The 15,918-nt window shown below is 47.2% G+C and overlaps 1 protein-coding gene across 1 annotated transcript; it reads left to right on the top strand.

Annotated features, from left to right (window-relative positions):
- The first annotated feature begins 2,893 nt into the window (after positions 1-2,893).
- On the top strand, positions 2,894-15,849 carry ube2l3b (ubiquitin-conjugating enzyme E2L 3b). The gene is made up of 4 exons (XM_052460960.1): positions 2,894-3,038; positions 4,609-4,704; positions 9,761-9,947; positions 13,716-15,849. The coding sequence occupies exons 1-4, from the start codon at positions 3,012-3,014 to the stop codon at positions 13,868-13,870; spliced, it is 465 nt and encodes a 154-aa protein (XP_052316920.1). The 5' UTR covers positions 2,894-3,011; the 3' UTR covers positions 13,871-15,849.
- The last annotated feature ends 69 nt before the right edge of the window (positions 15,850-15,918 follow it).

The following is a 15,918-nucleotide window of genomic DNA, read 5'->3' as shown; positions in this document are numbered from 1 at the left end:
ATTGTGACTCAATCAATAGATTTTATTGTCCCAGGAAGGGCCATTCTTATGCAGTGTAAAATGACACGGGCCATTTTGAATGGAATTATTGAGTCTCAAGAGGCAGACATGGCTGATGAAGTAAGATGGAGACAGAGAGGTGAAATCTCTCTGGCGTTTTTATGCAGAAATCACTCTTGTTTTCTATCATTGTTTATGTCTGTTTTTTTTTTACCGGTACACTTCCAGTAAACTGCTGCTCGTCATGCTCGGGCTAGTCCCAACCGAGGAATGCTACGTGGCGGGAAAGAGAAGTATCAACTGGAGCCAAACTGTCATCACGTCACAAAGCAAACGATGTGTTACTATTGTTTATCGTATCGCGATCCTATTGGTGGTCCTCAGTACAGGCTGTTTATATACCACTGTCATGATAAGAGAATAAAAAAAACATGTTCAAAGGAATGTATAATATTATTATTATATTATACTCAACAGAAAGGTTTTGTGTTTGTTGCGCAAGGCTGTGTATAATGAATCGGATGAGTGATGACACGTTTATGATATCGCTGCAGGGCAACGAGAGAAGAGGACTGTTTTTGTCTTGCGTAAACCTGTGATCATACAATAGTCAGCACTGGTGGAGAAAGTACCCAATTGTCATACTTGAGTAAAAGTAAAGATACCTTTTAAATATAGAAAGTTCCTCAAGTAAAAGTGAGTCACCCAGTAAAATACGACTTGAAGTAAAAGTCTAAAGGTATTTGTTTTTAAATGTACTCAAGTATCAAAAGTAAAAAGTATTTTAAAATTCCTTATATTAAGCAAAACAGACGGCACCATTTTCTTGTTTTTTTTTTTATATTTACGGATATCCAGGGTCACACACCGACACTCAGACATGATTTACAAACTAAGCATTTGTGTTTAGTGAGTCTGCCAGATCAGAGGCAGTAGATGACCAGGAATGTTCTCTTGATAAGTGTGTGAATTATACAATTGTCCTGTCTTGCATAGCATTCAAAATGTAACGAGTACGTTTTAGGTGTCAGGGAAAATGTATGGAGTAAAAAAAAAATATATTTTCTTTAAGGAATGTTGGGAAGTAAAAGTAAAAGTTGTCAAAAATAGAAATGAAGTTCAGATACCCACCAAAAAGGCAACTTAAGTAGTACTTGAAAGTATTTTTTACTTAAGTACTTTATACCACTGCTGCCTTTGCACCAACATTGAGGTCGGTATTTTTTTGTGGCTTGCAAAGGGGCGACATAAAAATTCATACTTCACACACTGGGTGTGTAACAGTATAATTTTAGACGGTCCCCTCGCCCATACCCGGGCGCGAACCAGAGACCCTCTGCACACATCAACAACAGTCATCCTCGAAGCATCGTTACCCATCGCTGCACAAAAGCCGCGGCCCTTGCAGAGCAAGGGGAACCACTACTTCAAGGTCTCAGAGCAAGTGACGTCACCGATTGAAACGCTATTAAGCGCGCACCGTTAACTAAGCTAGCCGTTTCACATCCGTTACAGGTGCATCTTAATTCGCCTACCCTCTCCCAACGTATGCACTGGCGCACTCCCTCAGACACTTTTGCTTACAACAGGAAAATGCTTGAAATCCATGACAGGCAGTGATAGAGGGGTGTAGAATCTGAATTTAGCCTACGACCCCAGTACAATTATAATTGCAGTAGTATGGGGACCACTGCTGCCATCTAGCGGTTAATACTACCAGGCTTGGAAAAGCAGCTCCTATATAAGTTTGGGGAGTTGTCGCTTGAACTTTAAAACACTACAGCAATATTTAGTGGTCATTCGTTGTGTTCTACTATATAGACAGATAGTGGATGGAGGTGTCTGTTGAGTGATTTGATTTTAAACTAAGGGAAAGGGGGATACCTAGTCAGTTGTACAACTGAATGCGTTCAACTGAAATTTAACCCAACCCCTCTGAATCAGAGAGGTGCGGGGAACTAACCATCATCGACATTCACGTCTTCGGCGCTCGGGGAACAGTAAGAGCAGCATCGGGTGGTTGTGATAGCACAACACAGTTATTGTTTACAAGAGAACTTGACTTGTTCTATTCTATTCAGAGGGGTAGAAAGGAAATATTTAATTCATTGACAAAACACTCGCTAGTGGCTAGTTTACAATGGTCGGCCCATTGGCTCCGCTACGGGTTGAGCAGTCAGACAACTACAGCCATCTCAAACAAATTATCTCTTTGAATATATCCTATTTCCATAAACCTAATTTGAGATGCCTGTATTTATCTGTCACATTCAAATGTCACTCACGCACACACACACACAGTCGCGCACGCACGCACACACACACACACACACACAATGAATTATGTGGGGCCGCAGGTAGGCTAGTAGTTAGTTAACCCACTGTTCCTAGGCCGTCATTGTAATTAAGAATTTGTTCTTAACTGACTTGCCTAGTTACATTTAAAAAATGTCTAAACCGGACACACCTTTTTCATTTAAACTGTAACGACCCTGGGTTTTTAAGCGCGGATATCGACTCTTTGCTTTCGCGGCACAGTCGATAGCGCGCCGGATCTCGGGCTAGAAGGTCGAGGGTTCGAGTCCTGCTCCCTGCCTGTTTCATTACAATACTACAAATACAAGTCCAGGGACTGAATATGCTTAATTGGTATCGTAGCCAACGGGGGAGTTTTGAGCTGTTTATATGGGCTACGCTGCAGTGTACAATAAGGGTATTTTCAGAATCAAGGCTTTTGACTAATCAATGCATAAGCCAGACAATAAATGAAACATTTCTGGTTGCTTCTAAACCTTTGTTGGTTTGAATGTTTACAAATTTGCCATCAACAACAGAAAAAAAAATAAGTGGACTGGCCTCTTTAGTATTCTAAAATGAGTCATATAAAACACGATAAAGAGAATCAACATTTTGGGGGTCATTTGTCCCATACTTCTTTTATTGCCTTTTTGGAACTGCGACCCCAAGAGAAGTCGCCGCGTTGTATTCTGGGAACACACAGTAGATGCAAGATGGCGGCGAGCAGGAGACTGCACAAGGTAAATATCATGATAACTCTATTTTCATACGTCTATCCATATTTTTTTTTTAAAGTCAGAATGGTCTATCTAAGGGCTTGGTCATTATTCAGTACGACTCAGTCACGATATCTTATTGTTGTCCTAAATTGTATTTGATCCAGAAGTGTTGGAAGTCCCGCTAAAGGCGAGAAGGCAGTCTCTTTCCCAAACTAGGCCAGCGAGCATAAGACCGGTTAGGAAAGCACCGGCAGGGCCAGAGAAGATTGAGAGACCGGGAACAGCACGGAAACTAGTCTGCGACGTTGCTTGCTCGTGTTTAGTATTGACACCAATCTCCGGAAAATGTACAAACAACATTTACACCGATCAATTTCTGTGTATCATAACCGTGCGATGGCTACTGTCGTAGCGGACTAGTTAACCACTTCCTTTACGGAGCTGTCCTGGGTTTTTATGGCTCCTGGTTTTAGATTAGCTAGATTAGTAGTTACCCAACTAACTAAATGGGGAAATTATATTTCGCATTATTTGTGACTCACACGATGCACAACCTCATTGTCCCGATGTTTTAAAGGGTTAAAAACGAACATTGAAACCGATCAATGTATGTTTTATCACAACCTTGTGATGGCTAGAAATACCGCGTAGTGAGTTATTTCCGTAACAGATCTGTCTACGCTGTTTGCTACTTTAGGTTATCTAGTCGCTACCCAAAATTGCCTCACCTACATGGGAAAGGATGTTTCGCCTTGTTTTGTGACTCACACGAAGCACAACCTCACTGTCCCGTTGTTTTAAAGGGTAATCAAGGGCTCGGTCATCATTCAGTACAACTACAGTACACTATCTTATTATCGTCCTAAACTGCACCATGACATGAGTCAAATTATTCAAGTTACCCGGTTTATATATGCGACGTATCCAGAGCTTAGCTAACTAGCAAACAGTAACCATTTAAATCAACTGCCAAAGAAAATGCAATCATCTTGGTTTTTGTAACCGCCTGGGTACAACTCCAGTTGTATAGATAGATAGATAGCCAGCCAGCCAGCCAGCTATCTATCAAGATACACGACGTCATTGTAGAAAACTGCACCGTGACATCAGTCAGTTATTTCATGACCTCATCTTGGTTTGCAGCAGGAAACAAAACCTACATTCATACACTATTATTAGATATTTAAAAAATGTTTTTGTATCTAATGAACAATCAGCCGCTAGCTAAATGAATTCTGTGGACCAAACAAAACATTCATTATTAGTATGTTGTCTGGCCAGACAGTAACATGACAAGCACACAATTGTCTGTCTGGGTTTCAGTTTTGTTTACAATTACAAGACATGTCAATACCAGATGAGCTGTCATTGACTGACATAGATGCCTCACAAGCAGCCACCTCTCTATTTGATCTATTTATTTTATCTATTTATCTCTATCTATTACTTGATTTGACATCAGACTCATTGTAGGGATTTCGGAGGGTTACTCAGCCACAATCTTTGGAGGGATTGTACATTACCACATTACCATCAACAGAGTCGTTGGAGGCGCATTAACATATCGTGATGTTTCTCTCTCCTCTTTCAGGAACTTGAAGAGATTCGCAAGTCTGGAATGAAAAACTTCAGAAACATTCAAGTGGATGAATCCAACATACTGACCTGGCAAGGTCTCATTGTCCCTGTAAGTGGTCTTATTCTCATTGATTCATGGCTTCACAATTCTCTCATGGAGGCTATTACATCACAGAAGTCTCTATGTTCTGGTTCTAGAAGGACTATTACATCACAGAAGTCTCTATGTTCTAGTTCTAGAAGGACTATTACATCACAGAAGTCTCTATGTTCTAGTTCTAGAAGGACTATTACATCACAGAAGTCTCTATGTTCTGGTTCTAGAAGGACTATTACATCACAGAAGTCTGTCTCTATGTTCTGGTTCTAGAAGGACCATTACATCACAGAAGTCTCTATGATCTAGTTCTAGAAGGACTATTACATCACAGAATTCTCTATGTTCTTGTTCTAGAAGGACTATTACATCACAGAAGTCTCTATGTTCTGGTTCTTGAAGGACTATTACATCACAGAAGTCTCTATGTTCTGGTTCTAGAAGGACTATTACATCACAGAAGTCTCTATGTTCTGGTTCTAGAAGGACTATTACATCACAGAAGTCTCTATGTTCTGGTTCTAGAAGGACTATTAGACCATCTATGTTCTGGTTCAGACCATCACATCACAGAAATCTCTATGTTCTGGCTCTAGAAAGACCATTACATCACAGAAATCTCTATGTTCTGGCTCTAGAAAGACCATTACATCACAGAAGTCTCTATGTTCTGGTTCTAGAAGGACTATTACATCACAGAAGTCTATGTTCTGGTTCTAGAAGGACCATTACATCACAGAAGTCTCTATGTTCTGGTTCTAGAAAGACCATTACATCACAGAAGTCTATGTTCTGGTTCTAGAAGGACTATTACATCACAGAAGTCTCTATGTTCTGGTTCTAGAAGGACTATTACATCACAGAAGTCTCTATGTTCTGGTTCTAGAAGGACCATTACATCACAGAAGTCTATGTTCTGGTTCTAGAAGGACTATTACATCACAGAAGTCTCTATGTTACATTTACTTTACATTTAAGTCATTTAGCAGACGCTCTTATCCAGAGCGATTTACAAATTGGTGCATTCACCTTATGACATCCAGTAGAACAGTCACTTTACAATAGTGCATCTAAATCTTAAAGGGGGGGGGGTGAGAAGGATTACTTATCCTATCCTAGGTATTCCTTAAAGAGGTGGGGTTTCAGGTGTCTCCGGAAGGTGGTGATTGACTCCGCTGTCCTGGCGTCGTGAGGGAGTTTGTTCCACCATTGGGGGGCCAGAGCAGCGAACAGTTTTGACTGGGCTGAGCGGGAACTGTACTTCCTCAGTGGTAGGGAGGCGAGCAGGCCAGAGGTGGATGAACGCAGTGCCCTTGTTTGGGTGTAGGGCCTGATCAGAGCCTGGAGGTACTGAGGTGCCGTTCCCCTCACAGCTCCGTAGGCAAGCACCATGGTCTTGTAGCGGATGCGAGCTTCAACTGGAAGCCAGTGGAGAGAGCGGAGGAGCGGGGTGACGTGAGAGAACTTGGGAAGGTTGAACACCAGACGGGCTGCGGCGTTCTGGATGAGTTGCAGGGGTTTAATGGCACAGGCAGGGAGCCCAGCCAACAGCGAGTTGCAGTAATCCAGACGGGAGATGACAAGTGCCTGGATTAGGACCTGCGCCGCTTCCTGTGTGAGGCAGGGTCGTACTCTGCGGATGTTGTAGAGCATGAACCTACAGGAACGGGCCACCGCCTTGATGTTAGTTGAGAACGACAGGGTGTTGTCCAGGATCACGCCATGGTTCTTAGCGCTCTGGGAGGAGGACACAATGGAGTTGTCAACCGTGATGGCGAGATCATGGAACGGGCAGTCCTTCCCGGGAGGAAGAGCAGCTCCGTCTTGCCGAGGTTCAGCTTGAGGTGGTGATCCGTCATCCACACTGATATGTCTGCCAGACATGCAGAGATGCGATTCGCCACCTGGTCATCAGAAGGGGAAAGGAGAAGATTAATTGTGTGTCGTCTGCATAGCAATGATAGGAGAGACCATGTGAGGTTATGACAGAGCCAAGTGACTTGGTGTATAGCGAGAATAGGAGAGGGCCTAGAACAGAGCCCTGGGGGACACCAGTGGTGAGAGCGCGTGGTGAGGAGACAGATTCTCGCCACGCCACCTGGTAGGAGCGACCTGTCAGGTAGGACGCAATCCAAGCGTGGGCCGCGCCGGAGATGCCCAACTCGGAGAGGGTGGAGAGGAGGATCTGATGGTTCACAGTATCGAAGGCAGCCGATAGGTCTAGAAGGTTGAGAGCAGAGGAGAGAGAGTTAGCTTTAGCAGTGCGGAGCGGTCTCCGTGATACAGAGAAGAGCAGTCTCAGTTGAATGACTAGTGTTGAAACCTGACTGATTAGGATCAAGAAGGTCATTCAGAGAGAGATAGCGGGAGAGCTGGCCAAGGACGGCACGTTCAAGAGTTTTGGAGAGAAAAGAAAAAAGGGATACTGGTCTGTAGTTGTTGACATCGGAGAGATCGAGTGTAGGTTTTTTCAGAAGGGGTGCAACTCTCGCTCTCTTGAAGACGGAAGGGACGTAGCCAGCGGTCAGAGATGAGCGAGGTGAGGTAAGGGAGAAGGTCTCCGGAAATGGTCAGGAGAAGAGAGGAGGGGATAGGGTCAAGCGGGCAGGTTGTTGGGCGGCCGGCCGTCACAAGACGCGAAATTTCATCTGGAGAGAGAGGGGAGAAAGAGGTCAGAGCACAGGGTAGGGCAGTGTGAGCAGAACCAGCGGTGCCGTTTGACTTAGCAAACGAGGATCGGATGTCGTCGACCTTTTCAAAATGGTTGACGAAGTCATCTGCAGAGAGGGGGGAGGGGAGGAGGATTCAGGAGGGAGGAGAAGGTGGCAAAGAGCTTCCTTGGGTTAGAGGCAGATGCTTGGAATTTAGAGTGGTAGAAAATGGCTTTAGCAGCAGAGACAGAGGAGGAAAATGTAGAGAGGAGGGAGTGAAAGGATGCCAGGTCCGCAGGGAGGCGAGTTTTCCTCCATTTCCGCTCGGCTGCCCGGAGCCCTGTTCTGTGAGCTCGCAGTGAGTCGTTGAGCCACGGGGCGGGAGGGGAGGACCGAGCCGGCCTGGAGGATAGGGGACATAGAGAGTCAAAGGATGCAGAAAGGGAGGAGAGGAGGGTTGAGGAGGCAGAATCAGGAGATAGGTTGGAGAAGGTTTGAGCAGAGGGAAGAGATGATAGGATGGAAGAGGAGAGGGTAGCGGGGGAGAGAGAGCGAAGGTTGGGACGGCGCGATACCATCCGAGTAGGGGCAGTGTGGGAGGTGTTGGATGAGAGCGAGAGGGAAAAGGATACAAGGTAGTGGTCGGAGACTTGGAGGGGAGTTGCAATGAGGTTAGTGGAAGAACAGCATCTAGTAGAGATGAGGTCGGCGTATTGCCTGCCTTGTGAGTAGGGGGAAGGTGAGAGGGTGAGGTCAAAAGAGGAGAGGAGTGGAAAGAAGGAGGCAGAGAGGAATGAGTCAAAGGTAGACGTGGGGAGGTTAAAGTCGCCCAGCACTGTGAGAGGTGAGCCGTCCTCAGGAAAGGATCTTATCAAGGTATCAAGCTCATTGATGAACTCTCCGAGGGAACCTGGAGGGCGATAAATGATAAGGATGTTAAGCTTGAAAGGGCTGGTAACTGTGACAGCATGGAATTCAAAGGAGGCGATAGACAGATGGGTAAGGGGAGAAAGAGAGAATGACCACTTGGGAGAGATGAGGATCCCGGTGCCACCACCCCGCTGACCAGAAGCTCTCGGGGTGTGCGAGAACACGTGGGCGGACGAAGAGAGAGCAGTAGGAGTAGCAGTGTTGTCTGTGGTGATCCATGTTTCCGTCAGTGCCAAGAAGTCGAGGGACTGGAGGGAGGCATAGGCTGAGATGAACTCTGCCTTGTTGGCCGCAGATCGGCAGTTCCAGAGGCTACCGGAGACCTGGAACTCCACGTGGGTCGTGCGCGCTGGGACCACCAGATTAGGGTGGCCACGCGGTGTGGAGCGTTTGTATGGTCTGTGCAGAAAGCAGAGAACAGGGATAGACAGACGCATAGTTGACATGCTACAGAAGAGGCTACGCTAATGCAAAGGAGATTGGAATGACAAGTGGACTACACGTCTCGAATGTTCAGAAAGTTAAGCTTACGTAGCAAGAATCTTATTGACTAAAATGATTAAAATGATACAGTACTGCTGAAGTAGGCTAGCTGGCAGTGGCTGTGTTGTTGACACTACACTAATCAAGTCGTTCCGTTGAGTGTAATAGTTTCTGCAGTGCTGCTATTCGGGGGCTAGCTGGCTAGCTAGCAGTGTTGTTTACGTTACGTTGCGTTAAAAGAACGACAATAGCTGGCTAGCTAACCTAGAAAATCGCTCTAGACTACACAATTATCTTTGATACAAAGACGGCTATGTAGCTAGCTGTGTAGCTAGCTACGATCAAACAAATCAAACCGTTGTACTGTAATGAAATGAAATGAAAATGTGATACTACCTGTGAATGCGACCAGGTTGTTGAGTCCTATTCGGTAGACGTTGGCTAGCTGTCGGCTAGCTGTTGGCTAGCTGTTGGCTAGTTAGCAGAGTCTCCTACGTTAAGGACGACAAATAGCTGGCTAGCTAACCTCGGTAAATTAAGATAATCACTCTAAGACTACACACTCTAAACTACACAATTATCTTGGATACGAAGACAGCAAAGACAGCTATGTAGCTAGCTAACACTACACTAATCAAGTCGTTCAGTTGAGTGTAATAGTTACTACAGTGCTGCTAATCGGTGGGCGTTTGCTAGCTGGCTAGCTGCTGGGCAAATAGCAGGGAAGACTACGTTAGGACGACGAAATACGATAATTATGCGATTATCTTTGATACAAAGACGGCTATGGAGCTAGCTAAGAAGAAATTGCTAATTGCTAAATTGCTAAGGTTCTAGAAGGACCATTACATCACAGAAGTCTCTATGTTCTGGTTCTAGAAGGACTATTACATCACACTGTTACATGTATTAAGTCATAACACAGTCATAAGAGATGCTCCTTGGATATGGTCATTGTCACACTTAACTAACCATGGTTTATTTTCTACACATTACTCTTCCAGGACAACGCTCCTTATGACAAGGGAGCTTTCAGGATTGAATTAATCTTCCCCGCCGAGTACCCCTTCAAGCCCCCCAAGATCACGTTCAAGACGAAGATCTACCACCCCAACATCGACGAGAAGGGACAGGTGTGTCTGCCTGTCATTAGCGCAGAGAACTGGAAACCAGCAACCAAAACTGACCAAGGTGGGTCTCACACACACACACCTCTATAATTTGCATATAATGTAAATTATGCTGCAATACTTACATTATTATATTTCTGTGCCTTTTTTTATATAGGCAAGTCAGTTAAGAACAAATTCTTATTTACAATGAATGCCTACTGGGGAACAGTGGGTTAACTGGTCTAGGAACAGTGGGTTAACTGGTCTAGGAACAGTGGGTTAACTGGTCTAGGAACAGTGGGTTAACTGGTCTAGGAACAGTGGGTTAACTGGTCTAGGAACAGTGGGTTAACTGGTCTAGGAACAGTGGGTTAACTGGTCTAGGAACAGTGGGTTAACTGGTCTAGGAACAGTGGGTTAACTGGTCTAGGAACAGTGGGTTAACTGGTCTAGGAACAGTGGGTTAACTGCCTGATCTTTACCTTGTCAGCTCAGGGATTCGGTCCAGCAACCTTTCGGTTACTGGACCAATGCTCTAACCACTAGGCTACCTGCCAACCCAAATGATACACTGACACAATACACTGACTCTGACATGATACCGTACCACTGATTGATACCCTGATGCTGGCATGATACACTGACGCTGGGCGCTGTCATGACACCCTGACGCTGGCATGATACGCTGTCATGACACCCTGACGCTGGACGCTGGCATGACACCCTGACGCTGGGCGCGATACCACGGCATGATACCCTGACGCTGGACGTGATACCATGGCATGATACCCTGACGCTGGGCGCTGTCATGACACCCTGACGCTGGGCGTGATACGCTGTCATGACACCCTGACGCTGGGCGCGATACCACGGCATGATACCCTGACGCTGGGCGTGATACCATGGCATGATACCCTGACGCTGGGCGTGATACCATGGCATGATACCCTGACGCTGGGCGTGATACCATGGCATGATACCCTGACGCTGGACGTGATACGCTGTCATGACACCCTGACGCTGGGCGCGATACCACGGCATGATACCCTGACGCTGGACGTGATACCATGGCGTGATACCCTGACGCTGGGCGTGATACCCTGACGCTGGGCGTGATACCATGGCATGATACCCTGACGCTGGGCGTGATACCATGGCATGATACCCTGACGCTGGGCGTGATACCATGGCATGATACCCTGACGCTGGGCGTGATACCATGGCATGATACCCTGACGCTGGGTGTGACACCCTGACGCTGGGCGTGATACCCTGACGCTGGGTGTGATACCATGGCATGATACCCTGACGCTGGCCGTGATACCATGGCATGATACCCTGACGCTGGGCGTGAAACCATGGAATGATACCCTGACGCTGGGCGTGATACCATGGCATGATACCCTGACGCTGGGCGTGATACCATGGCATGATACCCTGACGCTGGGCGTGATACCCTGACGCTGGACGTGAAACCATGGCATGATACCCTGACGCTGGGTGTGATACCCTGACGCTGGGCGTGAAACCATGGCGTGATACCCTGACACTGGCCGTGATACCATGGCATGATACCCTGACGCTGGGCGTGAAACCATGGCGTGATACCCTGACGCTGGACGTGAAACCATGGAATGATACCCTGACGCTGGGCGTGATACCATGGCATGATACCCTGACGCTGGGCGTGATACCATGGCATGATACCCTGACGCTGGGCGTGATACCCTGACGCTGGGCGTGAAACCATGGCATGATACCCTGACGCTGGGTGTGATACCCTGACGCTGGGCGTGAAACCATGGCGTGATACCCTGACGCTGGCCGTGATACCATGGCATGATACCCTGACGCTGGGCGTGAAACCATGGCGTGATACCCTGACGCTGGACGTGAAACCATGGCATGATACCCTGACGCTGGGTGTGATACCCTGACGCTGGGCGTGAAACCATGGCATGATACCCTGACGCTGGGTGTGATACCCTGACGCTGGGCGTGATACCATGGCATGATACCCTGACGCTGGGCGTGATACCATGGCATGATACCCTGACGCTGGGCGTGATACCATGGCATGATACCCTGACGCTGGGTGTGATACCCTGACACTGGGCGTGATACCATGGCATGATATCCAGACGCTGGGCGTGATACCATGGCATGATACCCTGACGCTGGGTGTGATACCCTGACACTGGACGTGAAACCATGGCATGATACCCTGACGCTGGGCATGATACCCTGACACTGGGCGTGATACCATGGCATGATACCCTGACGCTGGGCGTGATACCCTGACGCTGGGCGTGATACCATGGCATGATACCCTGACGCTGGGTGTGATATCCTGACGCTGGGCGTGAAACCATGGCATGATACCCTGACGCTGGGCGTGATACCCTGACGCTGGGTGTGATACCCTGACGCTGGGCGTGATACCCTGACGCTGGGCGTGATACCATGGCATGATACCCTGACGCTGGCCGTGATACCATGGCATGATACCCTGACGCTGGGTGTGATACCCTGACGCTGGGCGTGAAACCATGGAATGATACCCTGACGCTGGGCGTGATACCATGGCATGATACCCTGACGCTGGGCGTGATACCATGGCATGATACCCTGACGCTGGGCGTGATACCCTGACGCTGGACGTGAAACCATGGCATGATGCCCTGACGCTGGGTGTGATACCCTGACGCTGGGCGTGATACCCTGACGCTGGGCGTGAAACCATGGCGTGATACCCTGACGCTGGCCGTGAAACCATGGCATGATACCCTGACGCTGGGCGTGAAACCATGGCGTGATACCCTGACGCTGGACGTGAAACCATGGCATGATACCCTGACGCTGGGTGTGATACCCTGACGCTGGGCGTGAAACCATGGCATGATACCCTGACGCTGGGTGTGATACCCTGACGCTGGGCGTGATACCATGGCATGATACCCTGACGCTGGGCGTGATACCCTGACGCTGGGCGTGATACCATGGCATGATACCCTGACGCTGGGTGTGATACCCTGACACTGGGCGTGAAACCATGGCATGATACCCTGACGCTGGGTGTGATACCCTGACGCTGGGCGTGATACCATGGCATGATACCCTGACGCTGGGCGTGATACCCTGACGCTGGGCGTGATACCATGGCATGATACCCTGACGCTGGGTGTGATATCCTGACGCTGGGCGTGAAACCATGGCATGATACCCTGACGCTGGGCGTGATACCCTGACGCTGGACGTGAAACCATGGCATGATGCCCTGACGCTGGGTGTGATACCCTGACGCTGGGCGTGATACCCTGACGCTGGGCGTGATACCCTGACACTGGACGTGAAACCATGGCACGATACCCTGACGCTGGGTGTGATACCCTGACACTGGACGTGAAACCATGGCATGATACCCTGACGCTGGGTGTGATACCCTGACGCTGGGCGTGATACCATGGCATGATACCCTGACGCTGGGTGTGATACCCTGACGCTGGGCGTGAAACCATGGCATGATACCCTGACGCTGGACAGTAGAACCTGATCAAATGAATGAAGTGAAAGAGGGAACTTAACAGGAGAACACATGAATCAGTCAAGTATTCTACTTCAATGTCATGACTCATTTTCCTCTGTGTGTCAGTTTAATTGTTGAACTTTCTGTTGAAGTAGAAATTGCTTCTTTAGTCAAAAGGGAAAATAATCTGTTCATTCTGCACTGATTCAGTTTCTGCAATGTCATGATTGGCTGTTTGTCTTATCTATTCTACAGTAATTTGTGACTGACTGTTTATCTATTCTGCAGTAATTTGTGACTGACTGTTTGTCTATTCTGCAGTAATTCAGTCCCTGATTGCGTTGGTGAACGACCCCCAGCCAGAGCACCCTCTGAGGGCAGACCTAGCAGAAGAATACTCAAAGGACCGGAAAAAATTCTTTAAGAACGCAGAGGAGTTTACAAAGAAACATGGAGAAAAGAGACCAATGGACTGATTACCTGACCAGTTTGTAGCCCTCTCTCTCTCTCTCTCTCTCTCTCTCTCTCTCTCTCTCCTCTCCCCAACTGAAAGTCTCTGTTCTCCTCCCTCCTCTCTGTACCTTCCCCTCTCTCCTCCTCATCTCCCCACACACACACATCATCCTAGCAGCCCGGGAGCAGCCCTAGCCTCACCTCCGCGTGTGGCTGCAGCCCCACCATCTTCGCAGGACTCTGGATCAGACCGGTTTCTCCTCCTTCTGGCGATCGCTTGAGACCGTTACTAACTTTATACTATTTTCTTAAATTAAAATATGAAAAATGAAAAAGACAAGAAAAAATAAATGGTTAGAACGTCCATGTTAAATATGGAGAACTAAGGAAGGAAAACCAATAGAAGGAAATGGGGGGAGAAAAAAAGGTTTTTAGTTTTGCTGTTCGTAAAAAAAAAAATATTTAAAAAAAGTTGGAGGGAAAAACAAGAAATCACTGCTTGAGTATTGTAGACCTTTCTCCTAACTTCTGGAAGGAGATCTTTCTGACAGAAGGAAAAGCTGTGGTTGTCCTTTACTTTCTTTGTTCTGTTCTCTAGACTCATCTCGTTCTATCAACCCTAAATGACATGTCTTACTGAAACAAACAACCTCTCTCTCATAGCTTGCTAGGCCCTGGAAGTGTGTGCTGAAATGTTTTCCCTTTGACTTCTCTGCTTCTGAAGTTGCACTGTATTCTGTGGAACAAGCCCTCTCTCAGTTGTCCTTCCCCCTCAGCTTGAAGCCAGCCCACTGAGCAGACAGACACAAAAATGGCCACTGATAATACCCTAATATTGTAATGAATTACAGGTGCAATTGACTGGAGATGATCATCGTTCACACTCCCCTTCACCAGTCCAACATGTTTTGAAAGATGCCCCTCTTTGCATTAGATGTTCTTAGTCTTCCTTCTGGTTTTATTTTGTTGCTTTATAGGCAGAATTTGCCATTCTGACTAAAAACATCTCCCTCTGTGTTATAATGTGGTTGTATACCCCCACCCACTGGTTCTACCGTTCCCACCATGCTGCGTGTCTTGGGTTCGAACTTCTCTCCGATACACAGTTTAGATACCAGTTGGCCATCTCAAGACAATGGGAGGTAGAAATAGTAGTGACACCGTACAGTTTGTTTCCTGTAAAAAGCTCTGCAGTGGCCACCCAGCATTTACTGAGATACAACCTCTGAAGCCAAGGCATGTATACTTCCTTTGCAGAGCTGTTGTCAAGGAAGTGAGTTTGTGTTTATACAGGACCTCCCACACCCCCACCTAATATCAACCAATCATGTCAATGCCGGAGCTATAAGGAACCCTCCATAATTTGTCCTCTGCGTGGCTCCACAATTGCATCACACCCTCCTCCGTACAGCGCCTCCGACCACATTTTCGATATCAAGCATAAATTGGCTTTAAGTCTACTCTCCTGTCTGCTCATGGTCACACGCAAAATCAGAACCCCCACCTCCTTTCTCTCTCTCTCTCTCTCTACGTAAAAATAATCTTAGCTCCGCAAACCAAATCTCGTGTCATTGCGAGAGTCTTGACATAAATATATCAAATCAGTGGCCGATATATCCACTGGAACAAGGGACTTAGTGAACTGTCTGTCAGGCTTTGGTCGGGGCAATGCCAGGTGGGAGTCTAAAGACCGGGTTGGGTCCAAAATGGCACCCTATTCCTTACATAGTGCTGTACTTGTAACCATAACCCTGTGTGTCTTGGTCATCAGTCGTGCGCTATATATGGAATAAGATGCTATTTCAAACACAGACTGGGTTTGAACAGAGACGCACAGAGACGGTGGTCCGATATAACAGGCGCCTTTATATTGAGCTGGGAGAGGGCTGTCTCTCTAATTGTCTGTCTGCCAGTAGGGTGTAAAACGGGACAGGGACTGGAGCAGTGTAACAGCTGTGTGATTTGGTCCAATGTTTCATAATAAAGATGGCTAACCATTTGGTCTCATTGTCTGGGTGAATGGATGCTTTGGGAGTGTGATTTCCGTATCGTTTTACAGGGATAGTGCCAG

This window comes from Oncorhynchus keta, chromosome 14, assembly GCF_023373465.1.
Source record: "Oncorhynchus keta strain PuntledgeMale-10-30-2019 chromosome 14, Oket_V2, whole genome shotgun sequence".
NCBI classification, from domain to species: domain Eukaryota; kingdom Metazoa; phylum Chordata; class Actinopteri; order Salmoniformes; family Salmonidae; genus Oncorhynchus; species Oncorhynchus keta.
Note: the sequence above shows the minus strand (reverse complement) of the source record. Positions and strands in the feature narration are given on the sequence as shown.

Coding starts and splice junctions, on each gene's coding strand:
- ube2l3b (XM_052460960.1), top strand. CDS start 3,012: ATGGCGGCGAGCAGGAGACTGCACAAG. Junction 3,039..4,608: donor CGAGCAGGAGACTGCACAAG/GTAAATATCATG, acceptor CTCCTCTTTCAG/GAACTTGAAGAGATTCGCAA. Junction 9,948..13,715: donor AGCAACCAAAACTGACCAAG/GTGGGTCTCACA, acceptor TCTATTCTGCAG/TAATTCAGTCCCTGATTGCG.